This window comes from Falco peregrinus, chromosome 2 (assembly GCF_023634155.1).
Source record: "Falco peregrinus isolate bFalPer1 chromosome 2, bFalPer1.pri, whole genome shotgun sequence".
NCBI lineage: Eukaryota > Metazoa > Chordata > Aves > Falconiformes > Falconidae > Falco > Falco peregrinus.
In genome coordinates this window covers 127030361-127050780 of record NC_073722.1, presented here as the reverse complement: position 1 = coordinate 127050780, position 20420 = coordinate 127030361, and the positions used below count along the sequence as shown (strand labels likewise).

At 51.8% G+C, this 20420-nt stretch overlaps 2 protein-coding genes and 1 long non-coding RNA gene across 3 annotated transcripts; 2 read left to right on the top strand and 1 right to left on the bottom strand.

Moving 5' to 3' along the window:
- The first annotated feature begins 555 nt into the window (after positions 1-555).
- Positions 556-9137, top strand: NOTUM (notum, palmitoleoyl-protein carboxylesterase). Its single transcript, XM_055797467.1, has 11 exons — positions 556-1382; positions 1680-1732; positions 1839-1934; positions 2814-2874; positions 3845-3903; positions 5365-5467; positions 6238-6429; positions 6777-6877; positions 6976-7123; positions 7734-7781; positions 7893-9137. Exons 1-11 carry the CDS (start codon positions 667-669, stop codon positions 8197-8199), a joined length of 1884 nt encoding a protein of 627 aa, XP_055653442.1. The 5' UTR covers positions 556-666; the 3' UTR covers positions 8200-9137.
- Positions 9138-14369: 5232 nt separating this feature from the next.
- On the bottom strand, positions 14370-20336 carry LOC114013991 (uncharacterized). The gene is made up of 2 exons (XR_003557313.2): positions 18002-20336; positions 14370-14785 (listed from the first exon to the last, which is right to left on the bottom strand). It is a non-coding gene; the product is annotated as an uncharacterized LOC114013991 (long non-coding RNA).
- MYADML2 (myeloid associated differentiation marker like 2) lies at positions 14780-18011 on the top strand. The gene has a single exon (XM_027796062.2). It carries the CDS (start codon positions 15352-15354, stop codon positions 16258-16260), a length of 909 nt encoding a protein of 302 aa, XP_027651863.1. The 5' UTR covers positions 14780-15351; the 3' UTR covers positions 16261-18011.
- Positions 20337-20420: the final 84 nt, after the last annotated feature.

The window sequence follows — 20420 nt, the reverse complement described above, 5'->3', positions numbered from 1 at the left end:
GGAACGGAGCCCGGGGCGCACCCGCCGTCCCCCGCTGCCGGTGTTGCCTCCACGGGCAGACGGGGGCCACCGCGTCCCCCCGCCCGCCCCGCTCACCCTCGGGCGCTTGGCGGGCCGGCGCCGGTGCCGTGGCCCAAGCGACTGCCTGCCGCCTTTCCACGGCTCCCGCGGGCCGGGGCCCGGCACGGCGGGGCAGTCCTCCCGCCCCGCCCCGAGGGGCTCCTCCGTCACTCCCGGGCCGGTCCCGCGATCCCGGCCCCGCTCGGTGCGGCCCGAGGGGGGGGGGGGGGCGCAGGCGCACCGAGCGGGGCCGGGGGTCGCGGGACCGAGTGCTGCCCTGGGGTGGCACGGCCCGCGAGTGGGGCGGGCGGCACCGCCCACGTGGAGCCGGGGAGGAGCCGCCGTCGGGGACGGGGCAGGGGGGAGGATGGGGGGGACAGGGACTGGGGGCGCCGGCGCGCGGGGGGGGGCGCCGGCGCGCGAGGGGTGGCGATGGCGCGCGGGGGGGAGGCGGCGGCGCGGGGGCTGCCACGTGCGAGTCGTCGCGCCCGCGCGGCCTGGACCCCGCCGCCGGCCCCGGCGAGAGGCCACTCCGCGTCCCCGCCGCGCTGCGGGCGAAGCTGGCGGGCGCCATCGGCCGCGGCCCCGGCGCCGGCAGGGGCGGCGATGGCGGCGCCGGCGGCTGGGGGCGTGCGGCGCACCCCGACGGAGCGGCCCGCCGTGCCGGTGCGGCGCGGCGCAGACCCCCCGCTCCCTCCGCCTCGCTCCGAGGGGGCGGAGGGCAGGGCGGGGGCTGGCCGGCTGCTGCCCCACGCGGCGCCCGGGCTGGCGGCGCCCCCGGCGCGCTCCACGCGCACTCCGTGCCCCTCTGTCATGCTCGCCGCCTGGGAGCGGGCGGCGGGCTCCTGCGCCGGCAGCCGCACCGCCGAGCCCGCGCCGCCGGCGCTGTCCTCGCCGCCCACCGCCGACCCCCGGCCCCGCGGGCGGCGCGGCGGGGCGCGGCGGAGCACGGGCGGCGCTGCCCGCCGCCGGGGGCTGGCTGCCACCGCAGCGAGCGGCGGGTGGCGGCGGGCGGCGATGGGCACGGCGGCCGTGCACCTTCTGCTGCTGCTGGGGCTGCTGCACGCCGGACCCGGCGGCGAGGGCAGGAAGGGCTGGCGGCGGCGGGGCCCGGCGGCCCGCGAGCGCGGCGAGGCGGCGGCGGGCGAGAGCTTTCCGCTGGACTTCACCGCCGTGGAGGGCAACATGGACAGCTTCATGGCGCAGGTCAAGAGCCTGGCGCAGTCGCTGTACCCCTGCTCGGCCCAGGCGCTGCCGCACGACCTGCGTCTGCACCTCCTGCACAACGCCTCGGTCACCTGCAACGACGGCAGCCCGGCCGGGTGAGTCCCCGCGCCCCGCCGCCGCTCCCCGGCTCCGCCGCCGCTCCCCGGCTCCGCCGCCCCGGCCCGGCCCCGAGGGCTGCGGCGCCACCGCGCGGCGGCGCGCGGCGCGGCGGCGACAGGTGCAGCGAGGCCTCCCGGGCGGCGGCGGCGGCGGCCCCGCGCTCGGCCCGGCCGGGCTGGGCTGGGCTGGGCGGGAGCGAGCGCCGCCGCCCGTTCCGCCTCCGGCCCTGCGCTCTGCCCCGGCACGGCACGGCCCCGTTAACGCCGCGCTGCCGCCTGTTTGTCTGTCCGCAGCTACTACCTCAAGGAGTCCAAGGGCAGCCGGCGGTGGCTGCTGTTCCTGGAAGGTGAGCCCCTGCGACGGGAGGCGCCCCCCGCCCGCCCCGCCGCACAGCGGCCCCGCGGGGGCTGCGGGCGGCGGGCGGCGCGGCTGACCGCGCTCCCCCCCGCCAGGAGGGTGGTACTGCTTCAACAGGGAGAACTGCGACACCCGCTACGACACCATGCGGAGGCTCATGAGCTCCAGGGAGTGGCCCGCCACACGAGTGGGTGAGTCGCCCCGACGGCAGCGGAGCCAGCCAGGCCAGGGCCGCTGCCCGCGGCACCTGCACCCTCGCAGGCACGCGGTTGCTGCCCTGCGGCCACTGGCACAACCTCGTGGGTGCGGTGGGGCTGCAGCTCCTGCTCCTGCTCTGCTGCTGCGTGCCCTAAGCAGGCCAGGAAAGCAAAGATGCACAGGTGGGGCCGGGTGTGCGGCTCCTGCTGGCAGCAGCACCAGCTCTCTATTGAATGCATGCGTGTACTCGCAAACCGGCTGGATCTTCAGAGTTGTGGTTTAGGTTTTTTGGTTTTGAAAGAGACTTTGTGTTTCTCTTGATCCGTTTTGGGCCTCTTAATCACCTTGTCAGGACTGAGACACTTTATCACATGCTGCACTGCTGTGGGTGTGTTTGCCTGGAGTGGGACTGACCTTGCGTGCACAGGGAGAAATGGCATTAACTGTCTAGGCTTTTACCTGGAGCTGCCTGGTTCCACCTTTTCCCCATTTACAAATGCATTGCTTAACCAACCACAGCGCTTCTCTGTGTAAAAGCATACATTCGGTCCTTATAAATGTGTATTTTGGAATTTACCTGCTAGGATTTGGTTTTTTGGGAAGTGCTTAATTTTAAGTATGTGTCACAGGTTCTTTTCTGTACTACAAGAGACTTCTACACAGGCTTCATCTCTAGCATGAATGAAATTCTGAAAGTCACATCTGCCTGAGGGCAAATTTAGAAATACTCCTTCCGCTTCCCTTACCAATGTTTTTTCATCGTGGATGTTGGTTTTCTGTGTGGTCAGATCCTGCATGAGGCTCATAACGGTTTCTCTGAAGTCCTAGACTTGTCATCTGTACATTTCTTGTTTCTTTGTGCCCATCTGCAGGAACTGGGATCCTGTCGTCACAGCCAGAAGAAAATCCCCATTGGTGGAATGCAAACATGGTGTAAGGAGGGGCAACGAAGGGAAACAGGTTTATACCTAAACAGCATCTCCTGTCTTTCAGGCTAGCAGGAATGCTGCAAAGACTGATTAAGGCTGACATTTGCGGGAGGAAATTGTGTGTTTCCTCATTTGTCCTAGTTCAGCTCTCTAACAGGTAGTGCTGGCAAGGCCTGGAGAAACTTAAGTCCAGTCTCCTTGGAGTTGTGGGGTGATCTAACGAAGTAAAACGGGGGATACTGTAGAGAGCCTTCTCAGCTGAAGCGGCAAATACTGTTGGGAATGGTGGGCTGATCTAACGAAGTAAAACGGGGGATACTGTAGAGAGCCTTCTCAGCTGAAGCGGCAAATACTGTTGGGAATGGTGGGCTGATAGTATGTTACACATTTGCCAGTTGTAGAGGAATGCAGAGCAGCTTTCTAGTTCAAGGAAGAGAAATGAGAAAGACATCAGTTTATATATGGATTTATATAGGAGGGAAAAGCAGAAGCAAAGGGTGTGAATTTGCCTTCTGCAAGCCGGAGACAAAAATGGGAAGGTAACTTAATTTCTGCAAAAACCTCCAGAGGTTGCAGTCAGCATTTACACTGCATTGACAAGGTCTTCTCATTTTTCATGTGAAAAACTGAAGCACAGAGAGTTTCCCTGTGGCAGGCTGTCCACATATCAATGGGACAGCTAAGAGCAAAATCTCGGCCCATCGTTCTGTCCACTGGGGTCAGTGCTTTAGTTACATTGATAAAACCCACATTATTTATTGATTTAACTCAGTAAAACTACCAGTGTTCAGGAGAAAAATCAAGACAGTTATAGTTGTCAGTTGGTGTGTGAGAAGGTAAGTTGTCTGACTGGACAAGAAACCCTTCCCTTTTCCCTTCCCCATGGTTTAATTTTCTTCCAGTTACTTGACCCTATACTCACCCCTCCTGGCATGTCAAAGGAACATCAGTACTCACACAGCTCTCTTTTACAGATTCATCCCTTATTGCTCAAGTGATGTTTGGAGTGGTGCCTCTTCCAAGTCTGAGAAAAGTGAGTGTTGCTGATGGGTTGTTGCTGCCCCAGACATCACACATTAAAGGATATGGCCAGACTTCTGTGAAATTACGTGAACCAACAACAGGCTTTTTCTTGCTGAAGGGCAGGAAAGAATATCAAGCTACTTCCAGATAAAACATCCTGATCTTTTCAGCTCAGGCTGTTTTGACATAGTTCAGAGCCACTGCTTGCAGAGATGTTACACTGATGCAGTATGCAAGGATTAGAGGAACAGAATTCCTTTTAGATGAATCTTCAGGTTCCCGCACACAGCAAATTAAATGGTGTAGCTGAGGAACCATGGTTTGTTGCATGCGACTTAGGCTTTGCTGCTCTGAGAGGCAAGTGCAGTGCATTCAGTTTCAGACTTCTGTCGGGAGGACATTTGGCCTCTGAAAGGAGCCGTCATGTGTCAGGCAAAAGCTGTCTGCAGGTTTCTTTGGGAAGCAAAAAATAGTTCGTCTTAATACATGCATTGCCACTGGCTGTCATTTTCATGATGACGGAACTCTGGGAGTCTGCTTAAAGGAGTCCTCTTCCAGATAGAGCTGGATTTCATGCAGATGAGTGTGTACTTCCTTGGGTTTCCCTACTTAAGCAGGATTGGTGTCTGTGTGCAGTAATATCTATGGAAATGCTGGAGGCTTAGTTTTCCTCCTGTCTGTTTAGGAAGAGTTCTTTTTGACCGGCATGGAATTACTGTTGATAACACGCTGCTGTAAACAAAAGAATTTGGCCTAAGATGCTGTGTGATGTGGCACTGAAGAGGCCCAAGGCTAACACTTTTCTTTGAGCTGCTCTGTGAGTTCTGGCCTTACACCAGGCGTTGTGCCACTTGATGTCTCTTTTCACTAACTCTTATACTGGGAACTGACCGCTCACAGATGCTACAGATACATGTTTTGTCGCAGTACGGGACCTTTTTACTTCATCACAGCTGCTTATGATCATTCCTATGAAGCAGTTACACTTCAGCAAATGTGGCTGCCTTTCGGTGATGCTGAGGAAGTCGCGGTCTGCATAGGTGTAATGTTTTGTGAAACATTGCTTCTCTGAATTGGCTTTATGAATTGGCAAAAAAAGGGCTGCAGTAAGCTGGAACTGAGATTCCAGGTGGTGAGAAGGTGTGTTTATTCCTTATGTATAGAGAAAGGGTCTCAGCACCTGCCGCCTTGTTTTCCTTCTCTAAGTTTACCAGTTCTTAAGCACTGTTGTGGGAAGGTGTGCTTGTGTTTCTGTGTGTTCTGTTCACTCCATGTTCACTTCCTCTCAGGGAAGCTCCTTTTATACGAGGCACTGTATCTCTTATTAGAAGTACCTGATACAGATAGAGAGAATGGGTCTGGTTTTAGGTTCATAAACCCTTCATAAGGTTCACAAGCATTTGTGGAGAGGAAGCAAAAATCTTAGCCTGTACAGGAAACAGTTTTGTTGATACTGAGCTATCTCTTCCAGATGAATATGCCTTCATGGGAGCACTGATCATTCAGGAGGTTATAAAGGAGCTGGTGGGAAAAGGTCTTGGCACTGCAAAAGTGTTGCTGCTAGCAGGGAGCAGGTAGGTATATACAAAATTTCCTGTGGTGAAGACAGAAGATTTCCACAGGAGAGGGCTGTTAGGGAGGAGGTGTCAGCAGCTCCTGAAAAATCTCTCCTAGGGGTACAGTAAAACTAACACCACAAACCTTGTATCTCTTTACAGTTTTCTCCTTTAAGTGGTACAACAGGGGATGATACAATATTAATTCCTCGACTTTTGGTCCAGGTACACTTAGGAGAAAATAACAAGGTAAAAGCTTTGCTAGAGCGAGGGAGTGTGTTCATTCTTCCCTGCATCAAAAACGCTGGCTTCTGTTGCATGCCTCTTGAGAATAGATTCGGGACATCTGAATTAAAAAATCGGACTCACCTGGTGCAGTTGTTCCGAATTGTGCTATGTTGTGCAAGGTTATGGTACGCTCAGCATGTGTTACACAGGGGTGTAATACAGAAGTTGCAAAGGGTCGATTTGTCTCACTTCAGATTCTTTCAGGTTTTGAGCAGCCAAATCGCTTGCAAATGGTATAAAACATACATAGCTCCCAGAGGAAAGAGTGAGAATAGGATTTGGTGTCTGAAGTATCACACTGTTACTCAGCACTGGCTTTATCGCTGAGCATTTTGTAAAGCAAGGAAATAACTCAGTGACTACCAAGGCAGTAGTGGATTGTCCTGTGGATAGATGAGGTTGTTTATAGGGTGTCGCTGCTGTGAGGGGATGTGTGTGCTAGCCAGGCATTTAACAGCTGTGTGTGCTTGCCGACTGCAGTATTAACATTGCTCTTGCAGTGCTGGAGGGACGGGAGTGCTCCTCAATGTGGATCGAGTGGCAGAGCAGCTGGAGGAGATGGGTTATCAAGGGATTCAGGTTCGAGGCTTGGCAGACTCTGGATGGTTCCTGGATAATAAACAGTATCGCAGAACTGACTGTATTGATACCATAACATGTGCTCCAACAGAAGCCATCAGAAGAGGAATAAGGTACAATCAGATGCTCCAAAGTACACTTTCATAAAGGGGTTAGAGTGTGGGAGATCTCCTCCTCCTTTGTCTTCCTTCATTTTGATACTTAGAAGACTATTTGTCATCTACATCACTTGTTTTTCAATGATTTTATTGGAAAAGACAGTAACTTAAAATGTAGACGTGCAAAAGAATGTGTGCAAATGTAGATGCTCTAAAATGTGTTGATGGGACAATGTAGCCAAGAAAGAACTCTGGTGTCAATAGGTTGGAACTATGATCAGAACAGGAATAGACTGGAATATGGAAAGGCTGTCATTAAGATTGTGCTGTGCCTTTCATTCTGTTAGTGCTTTATCTTCTAGGTATTGGAATGGTATTGTTCCTGAACGCTGTAAGCTGCAGTTTAAAGAGGGAGAGGAGTGGAATTGCTTTTTTGGATATAAGATTTACCCCACTCTTCGATGTAAGTATCAGAGGAGAGAGATAAAATGGTTTCTAGGGTTTCTTCTGTATGCTCAGCTAACTTAGAGCAATCCCTTTTCCAAATGTTTTGTCTTCTAGGTCCAGTCTTTGTTGTCCAGTGGCTCTTTGATGAGGCCCAGCTTACTGTAGACAATGTACACCTCACTGGCCAGCCTGTTCAGGAGGGGCAGTGGCTCTACATCCAGAATCTGGGTAGGGAGCTGAGAAGCACCTTGAAGGATGTGACGTAAGTATTTTAGTGGGGAAAACCTGGCACATTTATTTATAAGAGACATTCTTACCCAGCATCCTGGTAGCATTTCACAGATCCCTCTGCAGAAACAAGTGTGGTAAATTTGGTAACTGTTAGTTCGTCTGCATTAAGAATCTTGCCTTTTTCATTTCTGGATAAGTGCAAAGTAATTTATCAGCTAGCCTTTGTTATCAATAGGAATGTGGATTTTTTTCCTTCCTGCCTCCAAGGTGAGGTCTGAGACTCCTTGCCATTGTATAGCCATTAACCTCACAGGGATGTTTTGAAAAGCACTGATCATAAAACATGCAGAGAGTTGATGAGACAAGAGGAGGAACCATTAATGCGCCTTACTTCCTCCATGCAAGAGCAGGCATTCAGGAGTCTCTTGTTGCAAATGTGCAGTGTTAGGCAGGGTGGAACCCCTTTTCTTCTGGGTGGTTTCTGGTCCAGTCGAGTTTTATATCACGGTAGTCATCGCTGTTTCTAAAAATCTTGCAAGCGGCAGCAGAAATTCCACCCTCTACCTAGTGCAGAAGGTTCTGTTTAGTAGGAGTTACTTTGTCCTTCGAAGACCTAATCCATGTTTCCTTTTTTCCTTTAGTGCTAGCTTTGCTCCTGCCTGTTTGTCTCATGAGATCATTACACGCAAGTGAGTGCTTTTGCAGATTCTATGAAAGACCAACAGGGAAAACAGTACGGGAATTAACCAGCTGTGGCAGCCTGACCCCTCTGATACAATCTGTACGGTTTGTCTTTTCAGTCACTGGACAGACATCCAGGTGAAGGGGACATCATTACCCCGGGCCCTGCACTGTTGGGATCGGAGCCTACATGAGAGCAACAAAAATGGGAAGGCACCTCTGAAAGGCTGCCCAATTCATCTGATTGACAGCTGTCCGTGGCCTCACTGCAACCCCTCGTGCCCCACTATCAGGGACCAGTTCACAGGACAGGAGATGAATGTGATTCAGTTCCTCATGCACATGGGTTTTGATGTTCAGAAGATGGCACAGCAACAGGGCCTGGAGCCCAGTAAACTCCTGGGGATGCTTAGCAGTGGTAACTAGGAAGGGGCCTTCAGAGGGGCAGAGAGATTAGCTCAGGAGGAGACTCTAAGCCCTTCTCCCACACTTTCTAATCTTCTTCCTTACGCTCATGCAGGCAGATGCAAGCTCACACCCATGCATGCTCAAACCTGTACATACCCACGTGCTCCCACACTCTTGCACACTTAGGATGTGTCAAGAAAAAAAAAAAGGCAAGTTCTTGGTTACAATATTTGACTGGAACTCGTTACCTCCAAACTCCAGGGCTCAGTTTTGGCCATTCACATCCTCTTCCTGCGTTACACAAGGCAATCTGATACAGGGAGTAGCAAAGCCATAAATAGCAGCAATGAGAACCTTCCCCAGATCTAGGACTTCTTCCCTTGCCATGAATTTTACATCACAGACTTGATACAAGTGATGAAAAAAGCAAGCACTGGATTTCTTTTGTCCAACTAGAAGTGAAGGGATGATTACATGACTTCCTGGAGGCCAGCATCTCATGATGAGTCAGAACATACAAACCCAGGACACATGCTAGGGATGGACACTCTTGTACTCAATTTACTTTCGTATTATTTTATAAAATAATGACTTTTTTATTACTTTTTCTAAACTAAGCAAGAAATATAAATGATGTTGTTTTGTAACGTATTTTTTTTAAATAACGAAGAAACCTCTTGCTACTTTGGCAATGTGGACATATTTATTTTAATATGTAAAACGCTATTTATAAGGGCTGACCAGAGAACCATACTTACGTCTTTGTAAAGTTGTATATGCTGCTCATATGGATGGGTTGTCCTTATGATCACTTGTGCCTGGGAGAGGGCTGAGGGTGGTACTGACATTTTGTATTAATTAGACTTCTGTGTTCCCCTTGCAGTATGCTTTGTCATTGTTTCTCTGATGAAGAGGTTGTAATATGAGGTCTAAGTACAGAGATTTTTCACCCAGCATCTGATGTCTGCGTACTTGCACAGCATTTTTAGCTTGACTGTGATTTGCTAGGTATTCCAGGACATTGCATTTTAAGATGCAGGGAGATCTGTTTCTGCAGCAAAGGCCTCTGCTCTAGTGAGGGGAACATTTGATCGGACCGTGTGGGCTGCCTTAAGATGGGGAGCATTTGGAACATGAAAGGCAAGAGAACACAAGACAAGCACCAACATATTTCTATTCTTCTAGTCATTCGCGAACACACCCACTCAAAGCATGGAGAATCCCCTTGGATGGTCAGGGGAGGAGAAAGGAGGGACCAGGAATGTGTGACTGAAGCTGGAGAGAGCGAGGGACAGCTCTTCGGGGGGAAGGCACGCAGGCAGTTGCAGAGAAGCTGTGCACTGCAGCATCTTGCAGCTGTGTAGACAAACCTGCACAAGGAGCGTGATGTACAGCCGTTCAGCACACGTTCTGGATACCCACTTTCGCATTTGCTTGCACTTGTATAACTGGTTACACAGTGTGTAGGCCACAGAAAATGAGGGCCTCGTTTTAGAAAACTTCCCTGCGCTTTCAAGATAGGTCTTGCCAGGTTAAAACGGTGGTGCCATTTGTAAGATCCATTGTCTTAGGTGAGTAAATGCAAAAGTGAACAAAACCGCAACCATTTGGTTACTTTTTGTGGATTTTAGCAAAGAGTTGAGCCGTACCACAGAGGAAATGAGCCATCCTGCTGTGCTGCGTGGGTTTAGTACACATTTAAGGTAAAAAAAGTAGCTAAAGAGAAAAGGAGCAGTGCTCCCAGGAGAACTGAAATGCAGGAAAATTATCAGTGGAGTTGTCCTATGATCAGTCTAGGGATTACTGATACCCTTTATGTTTTGATGACAGATATAAAAGTAAAATTGCTCTGATTAAATTTTTCATGGCACTAGGTTGAGAGGCTTTTTTGGTACAGATGATGTTTGGAAAGGCGTACAGGAAGCTGGGATTCCTTTGAGGGCTGGAGTCACATGGAGTCAGTCAAAGCGCCGGTACTTGTGCAGGTGCTGGAATTTCTGCCACACGCTAGTTGATCGGTTGGGACTGCCAAGGGGAACTGCTGTGCCTACCGGTTGTTCATGGGATGGTGACACACGCGACGATGCACCTGTAGATGTGGCAAGTCCCCCAGGCTGTGCCCAGTGATGCATTGCTGCTAGGAAACAGTACAGTATAAATACCAGTTTTGAATTTGGAATACTTTTTGCAGAGCTGGTTACCTGTATATCTAAAACATTCATTCAAAGGTTAATTTCTAAAAGGCAAGGAATGTTTGGAGGGGATCTTTTCCTTGGAAGTACAGGAGAAAGTCCCTGGGAGTCAGGGATCGTTCTTCTAGATTAGTATGCCTCTGCGATGGCCTTTTATAACAGGTAACAGGGAGAGGTCTCAGAAATATTTTAAAGGAGGAACTTGGCTAATTTATTAGAAAAATTATACAATGTGGTTGCAAGTCATGGCTGGAAACTGGAATCTGTAACCGAGGAAATAATTTCCAGTTCTATACTCCTTGTACTTGTGCAATAAATACAATTTTCCCAAGCCTCTGTAAAACTGGCACTTGTCAGTTTATCCCCAGTGACATCTGCAGTGTGGAAGGCAGCGGCCAAAAGGGCAAGACTGGAAGAATTCAGTACTGTGTGTTTGTACTCTCAGATCTTATGACGAGATGTGATGCTTTCCCTCTGAGAGGGAAAAATTGTCTCCAAATGCATCGAATGGTTGAGCTAGAATTAAAATGCAACCAGGAAGTCAGCAGCTGGCAGCAGGATGTACGGACCTGCGCTGCACGGCTACCGGCCCAGGCACGGGCATTGGGCCATGCCAGCAGTTTCAGCCCTGAGCCAGAGGGCAGGTGCTGGGTCTCTGCTCACTGTGGGGATCACTGCTGACACAGCGCCTGAGAGACACTGGCTCTCGCCCTGCTGCCCCGCACATTAGCCCTCGTGCAGGAGGACCACCAATCTGATTGAGTAATGCACACCAAACCCAGCCATGACACAGTGAAGTCTGTGGACAATTCCATTCTGCTGGTCCCACCACCTGGAGCCCCAAGCTGGACTGGGGGCAGTGGCAAGGGGAAAGTGCCACCCACGCTGGCGAGATGGCTGCTCTGAGGAAAGGTGTCTGTGGAGGCTGCTCATGGGGACAGGTTCCTTGGACAAGCAACTGGAATCAGCATTAGTACTGTGAAAACATAGCAAGAGGATGGTAGCAGCAGTGGGACAGCATTGCTGCTGCCTCAGTTCTGCAGTGCCTGCTGCAGCCATGCAGCAGATGATGAGGCTCTTGTTCCCCACACTAGCCCCTGCTACTGTGTCCTGCTGGCAGTGCACCTCCTGCATGGAACCCAGGCTAAACATCTGGCCAGTTCTGTAGCCGTGGTTTCTTCTGCGCCAATCAATGTCTTGCTTTGTAAGATGCTGTGACTTACCCTTTAGGAGGCACTGGTCTGATGCATGGGCATGTACAGGGCTTCTCAGTGTTCATCTGAATTGCAGAGCTGCCACGCCATTCACCAGCAGATGTCTGTGGTTATGGGTCTCCTGTCAGAACAAACCTTAAACTGTGTCAGGATCTCGAAGGAGTACCATAACTGCTGAGGTGATGGGGTGCAAGAAGTGGTGGTTTCTAATTCATGACCTTCCACCTGATAACCTGCTTACATGTTTCTAAAGTGAAAAGAGAATTTAAGTGCTTTGGCAGCACACCTGTGTGATGCTGGGAAATGAGCCTGCTGGCAGCACCTGAAGGGCCTGGGCATCCACAGAGGCCGGAGACCTGCGCGTTCAAATTCAACACTCACACAGATGGTAGCAGTCCCTCTGGTGCACCACTCCTGCCCACTCTTCATTCCGGGAACCGTTGCCCTCAGCTGATGCCACCTCCCGGTGCTGAGGGCTCTCTGGAGTGCTGCTGTTTCTCATGGGAAGCGAAAGCCCAGCAGCAGGGCCAGCTGCTCGGAGTCTAGGCACCACCGATGGGCCACAGGGCAGCTGGGGGTGTCATGACCATCCAGCCCATGGCACCAGGACCTTGCAAGCAGTCGTCCTCAAGCATGTCTTGACAGGGAGCATCCCCTTGCTTTCTGCTCATGAGTGCATTGGTCCCTTGGTCAGGCAGGAGGTGATGCAGCAAGTTTCAGCATAAGCAAGAACACAGTGGGCTATAAACTGTAAAACTGTTCTTCTTCCATGACTGTGGAGTTCAGTGCAATGCCTGACTGACTGCCAGAATGCAAGTACCGAATAAACTTTTCCTCACTGACCCCACGTAGCCAGCGTGGTACGCTGCAGCCCAGTGCTGCAATGGGGGGTGTTGCAGGGGGATCAAAAGGGGCATCCTGCTAGGGCTTAAAGTGAAAAATTATGAGTGTCATCTCAGCTGTGTTTAGGTGCAGCAGAGCATCACTGATGGAATGCTGAGTCTACACAGGGGCAGCAAAGCAGTGTCCCCACACAGGATGGGTCAGAGTCCAACAGCAGCCACAGCTTTGCCTTGTAATGCAGCCCCCCTGTTTCGCAGGACGTGTGGCAATACAGACAGGGACACACTGCTGCTAAAGTCTGGAAAACTTCTGCTAGAGGTGAAGGATTAACATCACAGAGAGTCAAGAAGGGCAAGACCTCAGGGTGAGAGCACATTCACCTGGATCTCCTTGGTTCTTGCTGCATTTCCTGGCTGTTGTGATGTTAATTGTGCAGCTTGCACCCCAAATGAATGCAGGTCTTCTACCTTTAGCACCAGAGGTCATTTTAAGGAACATGGGAGCGATATTCATGAAAGAGACATCGAGGTTACAAGATGGTGACAAACCTGAAGGTAGGCACATTTTATCTTAACATCCACAGAATTTGTACTGTTCTGGTGCGAATCATTCCGTAAAGTTATGCCTGGCCTACAAAACGCTGACTGTGAGCTGCTGGAGTGCTGTAGCCACTGCTTTCCACCGTAAGCAATCCTGCTGTAACCCGTGTCTGTCTCCATTTGTCTCTTGTCTTAAGCCACAGCTGGATCACAAGTGACTTGCAGCAGCAATATGAGCTTAAATAGTTCTCGTCCAATCCCTCAGCCCTGGCTGCTCTGTCAGTGGTGCTGCTGCATGGGTACAACTGTGCACATCTGCAGCATAAATCAGACCAGCAATGGTTCCAGGTTAAAAATAATCCCTGTCAGGTGCATGTTTTCTGCTGTTCCTTTTTTTAAATCTGAGATTAGTGTCCTGATCCAGCCTGCAGAACAGTTGTGTAGGCAAGAGGTATAAGAGCAAGGGAGGGATGGGAAGAAGCAGCCAGAAAACAGACATGCTGCGTCACCTCCAAAGCTGATTTTATCCAAGCAGAGACTCACGTAAAGGCAGCGTGAGCTGCTGTGGTCGCACGTCCCAGGTGGTGGTCCTGCCTGCCAGCAGCACTGGTGCCAGCAGACCGTGCAGGCAGTGCATTGCTGAGAATGTGTGCTCTTCCAGGGGGTCCGGGAGCTTTCAGCTGCTTGAGCTCCCCAAGCTGGCCCATCTGAGTCCCCAGCTGCAGCACAAGGACGGGTCATGGGAGAAGGAGGAGCAGTGTCCTTCACCTGGACAAACCAGGCTGCCCCTGAACTGCATGCTAAGTTTATAAATTGGAGCAGACACTCTCTTTTGTCAGCTCTTTATAGTGTCTGGCACCACGTGTGGCAATTCATTGGCAGGTCACACATCATTATGCTAACATACAAATAAGAAACAATGATATTAAGCAATTATTACTGTTACCAAGCATGAGGGTCGATTATAATTCCCAGTTGGGAAGTTGCAGACTTTTTATCAGCACAGCTGATGACTACCTTGAACTGCTGAGAACAGTTTTAGGGCTCTGGGCTGAGCTGGCCCTCAGTCGTGCTGACTCCCTGCACCTGCCCAGGGCTCCTGGGATGATCCTGCTTCCATTCTGGGACCAGCTGCAGGTGAGGAGTCAGCAATGCTGCCATGAGGTAAGTAAGGAATTTTTCTACTGGGCTGTGTTTTTCATTTTTCCCATTCTGAAACTACATCAGAAATTTTCTTTGGGGCTTTTAGAGTTAGAATTAAGAGACTTCTGGGCAGAGACCCAGTTGGGGGAAATGTATAGCAAAAACGGCTACCTGGGAAAGCTTTGATCCAACAAGAGGGAGGGTTTGACACTGTGCATTGAAATCTGTGTTCCAAAACAAAGTTAAGCATATCAAAGCATTTTTTTTAAATTTATTTCAGTTGTGTTTGGTTTCAGCATTCAGAGATACAAGAATAACTGTTTCCCATACAAGTAAAACAGATACAGGAAAAACTTTAAGGAGATAGTGAGGACTGGCACTCGAAATCTTGACAGCCGCTTGCTCTTACAAGTGCTCAGGACACAGCATGGCCTTTCACAGCAGGTGAACAAATGGAGCAAAGTGAGTCAGCTTTTATTGTAGCCTCTGGCCTAAACCCTTTTATAGGGCTTGTGATGCCTCTGGGCTTGCACCCTGGCTCAGGGGGCTTGGGGTCTGCAGCACTGGGCTCCTGCTTGTGCAGCATGGCTGGATCACAGCCCGCTCCCACGGGCAGCCCCATGGCACGGGGCAGCTGCTGGGGGAACAGCAGCATTCTGGTGACCAAGTGCACCTAGAGGAACAGCAGAAGGATAATCAAGGGCCTCTGGTGGAGCTCACAGTTTCAGTGTTAAATAACATCGGCTTGCAGCAGTTGGGGGGGCAGGACTCATTCCAGCACTATTAATATAGCCCCTATTTATACTCCTAGACTCCTGCAAACGGCACAGCAGAGAGCTACAGCTGCAGAGCTAAAATGGAATAAATGTCAGCCTCCAGGGAGAAAGCAATCCTTTCAGCCATCATGCAGGAAAGGAGATGGTGAAAGGACAGAAGCTGGGGCAGGTTTCAGACCTGAGAAAGAGGAGCAAGCTGATCAAAGCACCCTGAGTTTGCAGCCAGTGGGCAGAGCCAGCCAGCAGCCTCCCTGCAGCCAGCAAGTCTGTGCGGAGAGGCTGCCAGGAACACATGCGCAGCCTCACAGGCAGCCCCTACAGTGCTGGTGGAGACAAGGTGGGGGTTTGGGCTGCTGCTCTACGGATCCGGTACCAGGTGTGACTCAGGGACAAAGGAGCAGAAGCCTGGAAGGACATTTGGTGGGGGGGAGGCATTAAGTGCATTGTCTGCTGGGCTGGGAAGATGATGGAGAGCACAGGAGGGCCATATCTGAACACCGCTGCCTTGACATCCCCTGTGGGAATAGCTCGTTTGCTGCAGATGACGTTTGGATGTACCACGTTCAGCCTGGTAGTCCATCAGGGGGGATTCAGCGCGGCCTACGGCACTTTCTGCATGTTTGTCTGGACCTTCTGTTTTGCTGTCACTGTCTTCATCATCACCTGCGAATTCACACATCTGCACAGCTGCCTGAGTATTTCCTGGGGAAACTTCACCGCTGCTTTTGCCATGCTCGCCACGCTCATGTCCATCACGGCTGCAGTGATCTACCCACTTTACTTTGTCCAGCTGGGCTGTTACCCCATCGGCTGTGAGGTGAGAGACTTTCGCATTGCAGCCAGTGTCTTTGCGGGCCTCCTGTTCATTGCATACACCACCGAGGTGTTCTTAACCAGGGCAAAACCAGGACAAGTCACCAGCTACATGGCCACCATCTCTGGGCTCCTGAAAATTGTGCAGGCCTTCGTGGCCTGCATCATCTTCGGGGCGCTGGTGAACGACAGCCAGTACAGCAAATACGTGGCAACGCAGTGGTGCGTGGCTGTCTACAGCTTTTGCTTCGTGGTGACGGTGGTGGTTGTGGCCTTCAGTGTCACAGGTAAGACTGCCTTGCTGTGGTTCCCCTTTGAGCGCTCTGTGGTTGTCTACACCTTCGCGGCCGTGCTGCTGTATGTGAGCGCAGCAGTCATCTGGCCGGTGTTCTGCTTTGACAGCAAGTACGGCTCCCCCCAGCGCCCCAGCCTCTGTGCCAAGGGCAAGTGCCCCTGGGACAGCCAGCTGGTGATTGCCATTTTCACCTACGTGAACCTGCTGCTCTATGTCGTGGACCTGGCATACTCCCAGCGCATCCGCTTTGTCTCCCACCTCTGAGATGCAGGTCTCCTGCTGCTGAGCCATCCCAGCACCATCAGCAACAGCAGTCGGGGATGCAGTGGGAGATGGGATGTGGGGAAGGGAGGTACTGAGCAGGCATGTGCGCAAGAACCATCAACCAAACTTCAAGGTTAAGACTGACTGGACCAGCAAACTATCGACCTGTTGTGGGTGTGCTGCAGCTGATGCTCGGAAAAACCCATTCCATGTTGCTCATCATCTGCCTCAGCCACCCGCTGCCAGTGCAAAGAAACAACACGACTCCAAGTATGCAAAATGGCCTTTCATCTCCAGGTGGCAGAAGTGCTTGCCGCTGCAACAGCAGGTCTGCAGACTACCAGACTACTGAGCCAAATATTAGGAAAGACACCAAGGATTTTGAAACTGTTACCAGCGCTTAACCGTAATCAAGTGACTACCCAGGAAGTGGGAAAGTTAAAAGCTGCATCAAGGAACACCAGTTCTGGAGATGAAAAACAGTCCCTCAGAGTTTGGGTTAGTTTGGGCTATGTGGTGAGACACAAAGTGCTTGCAAGCGTGGGAAATTCCAGTCAGGATGTTTCTGAGAAGAACATCATAGTTGTAATAGCATTGCGAAGATTACCAGTCCTTCCCCTTCCTCTCCTCTCCTTAGCTGTTTAGCCCAAAAAAGAATATCCTCAAGCATGCACCTTGTGGGGAAGCATGGGATACTCCTATTTAGCAAACACGGAGTCACTACATAAGTGAAAATTTGCAAAATTGGGGCTCTTCTGCCAAGAACCAGGGTGCAGAACAGAGCCAAACTGCCAAATAGCCATGTGTAACTCGACATCTTTGCTTGAGCAGGACCTGAAGGTACCTTGGCATGTGCTTTGCCCCAGTTCATATGCCACTGTTTCTGTATACTGATGTCAAGAATTTGTTTTTTTCTGGAAGCTTAAAGATAAATTCTGGAGGGAGGGAGGAAGGTCATGCAGAGATGGACTGATCTTGCAGCGCTGCACAAAAGATCAAACTGGGCCAGGGGGGCACAGACGGGACAGGGTGCAACAAAACTTGCATATGACGGTAAGGCACTGGGAGCGCTGCCCCAGAGCAGATCAGGCATTAGGATTTCTGAGCTCTTTGTGTCACCAACCAGCTGCATTTCTGTGACCTGTCCCTGACAAAACACACACTTTGAAGTCCCACATTGCATAGCTCAGATTTCAGGCTTAATTGGGAGAAATGTTCTTCATTTCTGATCCAGCGAAAACCAAAGCAGTCTGAGTACTTGTGCAGAAAGCATACAGACTAGATAGGTTTGATTAAAATTGAAAGTAGCTGTCTTATTTTTATTAGCCGATTTATTTTTAACCAAATTAAAATAAAGCTGAATGGCACTTACATACTACATCTCCAAAGATTTGTATACTTTTGTCTTGCTCTCTGCACAGCTTTTCTTTCCCCAGACGCAGCTCTTCAGCTTTCTGCCAGAAAGCACAGCTCAATTTATTTTGGTTATGAAGCCTGAATCCAGCCCCAAAAAAGTATATACACAGGATGGCTGAGACCTCTGGCTGACATTCTTTGTAGCAGAGTCACTCAGGAAAGAGGAAGGAAACTTACTTTTCATCAGTGCTTTGTATGGGGTTTGAAAACCAAAGGGAAAAATTGTTGGGACAGAATGCGTTGGCTAATTCTGCTACCAGGTAAGAACCAGCCTTTAGCAGTGAGAATTATTAGCCAGAACCAGTATCCAGCATAAAATACCTACCAAACAGCCTTCCAAGGGCGGGGGGGGGGGTGTCTCCCCTGAAAGTCCCCATCAAGGGCAGGAGGTCTGGAAAAGAATGGTCCAGCAGGAGCTTGCCTAGCTTGTCCTAGGGTAAGCCCCAAGCCTTTCTACTGTACATATAAACCAGGACATTAGAGAGCTTTATTTCTTGCCACACAAACAATTTGAGCAGTTGTACAAATAAGAAATGCTGACTTGGGAAAAGGAATCCATTTGTATTGGAGGTGGTGGTGTACAAAGAGAGCAATTGCACACAAAAGGCACCTTGAGCATTTATGATGTATTCTTTTTAAACCCATCAACCTGGACAAATTAAACTGTTTCACACTTGAAAATTACTTAATTTTTGTTATTACAGAGCAGTAAAAATCCAACAGGTGACTGTGAACCATTATGAATTCTGTTCTAAAATTCCAACCTGCAAATGCAGGAATATTGCTTTACGAAAGCACCTTCCTATGGGCTCTGGGGGGCTCTGAGGGGTTGCTGGGTGCCAGGGTGAGGAACGTGGATGGCAGGTATCCCCAGGCAGGGCTGCTCATCCCCAGAGATGGCTCTGCAGGTCTTTTGGGCAGCGAGGTCTGCCAGAACGCCCCTCAGCTGGTTAACGCTTTTTTCAGCTGTGCATTTGCTTGCTTTTTGCTGTGAAGATTTTGCAAAGTAGGAGCAACTAGTGGGAATGTGGTATCTGCTCATGGCACAAGCTGATGCCACTCACACGCTGTCAGGGATGAAGAGAAAGGCCCAAGGCAAACAGGTAACTGGGAAACAATGGGGGTAAAATGGAGTGCCTTCACAACGAGAAGTAAACAGAATTTAACATGGAAATCATGATACCACTGACTGGAAGAGTGGAAAGACAAGTCATTGCCAAGAACAGTGTGTTCAGATTTAGCTTTCTCATCTGCCAGCCAAAGACTGAGCAAAAAATGTTAGCATGGTCAAAATGGCAAAAAATGATTGTGTGGACAACAATCCACTCTTTTAGGAGAGAAAGAAAAAAAAAAAACCAACCTCATGCTTCAGTGGTTAAAACACTCACTAACCATTGGAAACTATGAGATTACCCAATCTAGGACGGAGATCATCAGATACCTGCTTAATACGATTTTAACAACCAACCCTGTAACGATTCAGTTAATTAAACCCCCCTCTATTTCCAGAGCTTTTCTTTCCCCTTAATAAATCATGATCAAGTAACTTGCCATGAAACAGGCGCCAATGTTCTCACTGTTTTGGTGAAGCGGTGGCAGAACGTGCAGGCATTCATTTGGAATTGCAGGTTTGCGCTGCGGGTTTGTGCTGCAGTCGGTGCAGAGGCCTCCAGGGGATCCCGGCCCGACAGAGAGAGAAAAGACCTGGATTTAGAACGGGTTGGGGTCTGGTTTGGTTTGGTTGGGGTTCCCCCCCTTCTCTTTCTGAAGACTTGGGTTCAGCATTCCTCAAAGACAACCTTTAAGAGCACTTATCCGCAGGAGTTACACCGAGATTTTTTTGTCAATAAAGGAGTAAGGAAAAAGCCAAACGGGGGGATGGGGACAGGGACAGGAGGCAAGAAAAAGAAACCAGCGCAGTAAGTCGACATTAGGAAAAGATACGCGCTGCCTGGTGCCCGCGGTCTATAGCGACGTGTTTCAACGCATCTTTGCCTCTGCACAGCCGGTCCCTGCGGGAGTGCGGCCGCGGCCATGCGGGACCGTGCCCGGGGCCGTGCAGGGCTGTGACCGGGGCTATGCGGGACCGTGACCGGGGACGTTACGGGGGCGCGCCCCGCCCGCCCCCTCCCGCAACCGCGGACCCGCCCGTTGCGCTGACACGACTTGCCCGGTTATCGGGCCACCAAAGCCCCGTCCCGGGGCAGCGGCTTCCCGGGCGGGGGGAATGGGGCCGGGGCCGCTTCCCGGAGAGGCACCCCCGGAGCCCCTCCCCGCCTGCTGCTGGCCCAGGAGGCGGCGGCGGCGGGAGGACACGACGAGGACCGAGGACCCCTTCCCGCACCTGCCGCGACCGCGCGGCGCTGGAGGGGCCGCGGCATCGCGGGAACGTCCGGGGGAGCAGCTGGGGGGCCCGCCCCGCCCTCCCCGCTGCCGACAGGCACGGCGGGCACGGCGGCCCGGGAAACGGGGGGCGCTGCTGGGGGGCAGCCGGGAGCTGGCGGTTCAGCCCCCCCGCCCCGGCCGGGCCCCCCCGCGGCGGTGCCCGAACCTTCCAGAACGGCGCGCGCCACCAGCCAGCGGCTGCGGCGGGAGGACAGCGCCCCCTAGCGCCGCGGCGCGGCACCGAGCGGACACCGGCGGCGGTGAATGATGCAATACCCGCTGCCGGTTGCCCCAATAGCTGGCGAGAGCCGCGCTGGTGTCCCCGCCCCTCGCCCCTGAGTGGCGGAGAGCCGGAGCGG

Excerpts from the sequence above, each read along its gene's own strand:
- MYADML2 (XM_027796062.2), top strand. The coding sequence starts at position 15,352 with ATGATGGAGAGCACAGGAGGGCCATATCTGAACACCGCTGCCTTGACA.
- NOTUM (XM_055797467.1), top strand. The coding sequence starts at position 667 with ATGGCGGCGCCGGCGGCTGGGGGCGTGCGGCGCACCCCGACGGAGCGG. Across the intron at positions 1,935-2,813 it reads GTGGCCCGCCACACGAGTGG|GAACTGGGATCCTGTCGTCA; the intron begins GTGAGTCGCCCC and ends GCCCATCTGCAG. Across the intron at positions 2,875-3,844 it reads TGGTGGAATGCAAACATGGT|ATTCATCCCTTATTGCTCAA; the intron begins GTAAGGAGGGGC and ends TCTCTTTTACAG.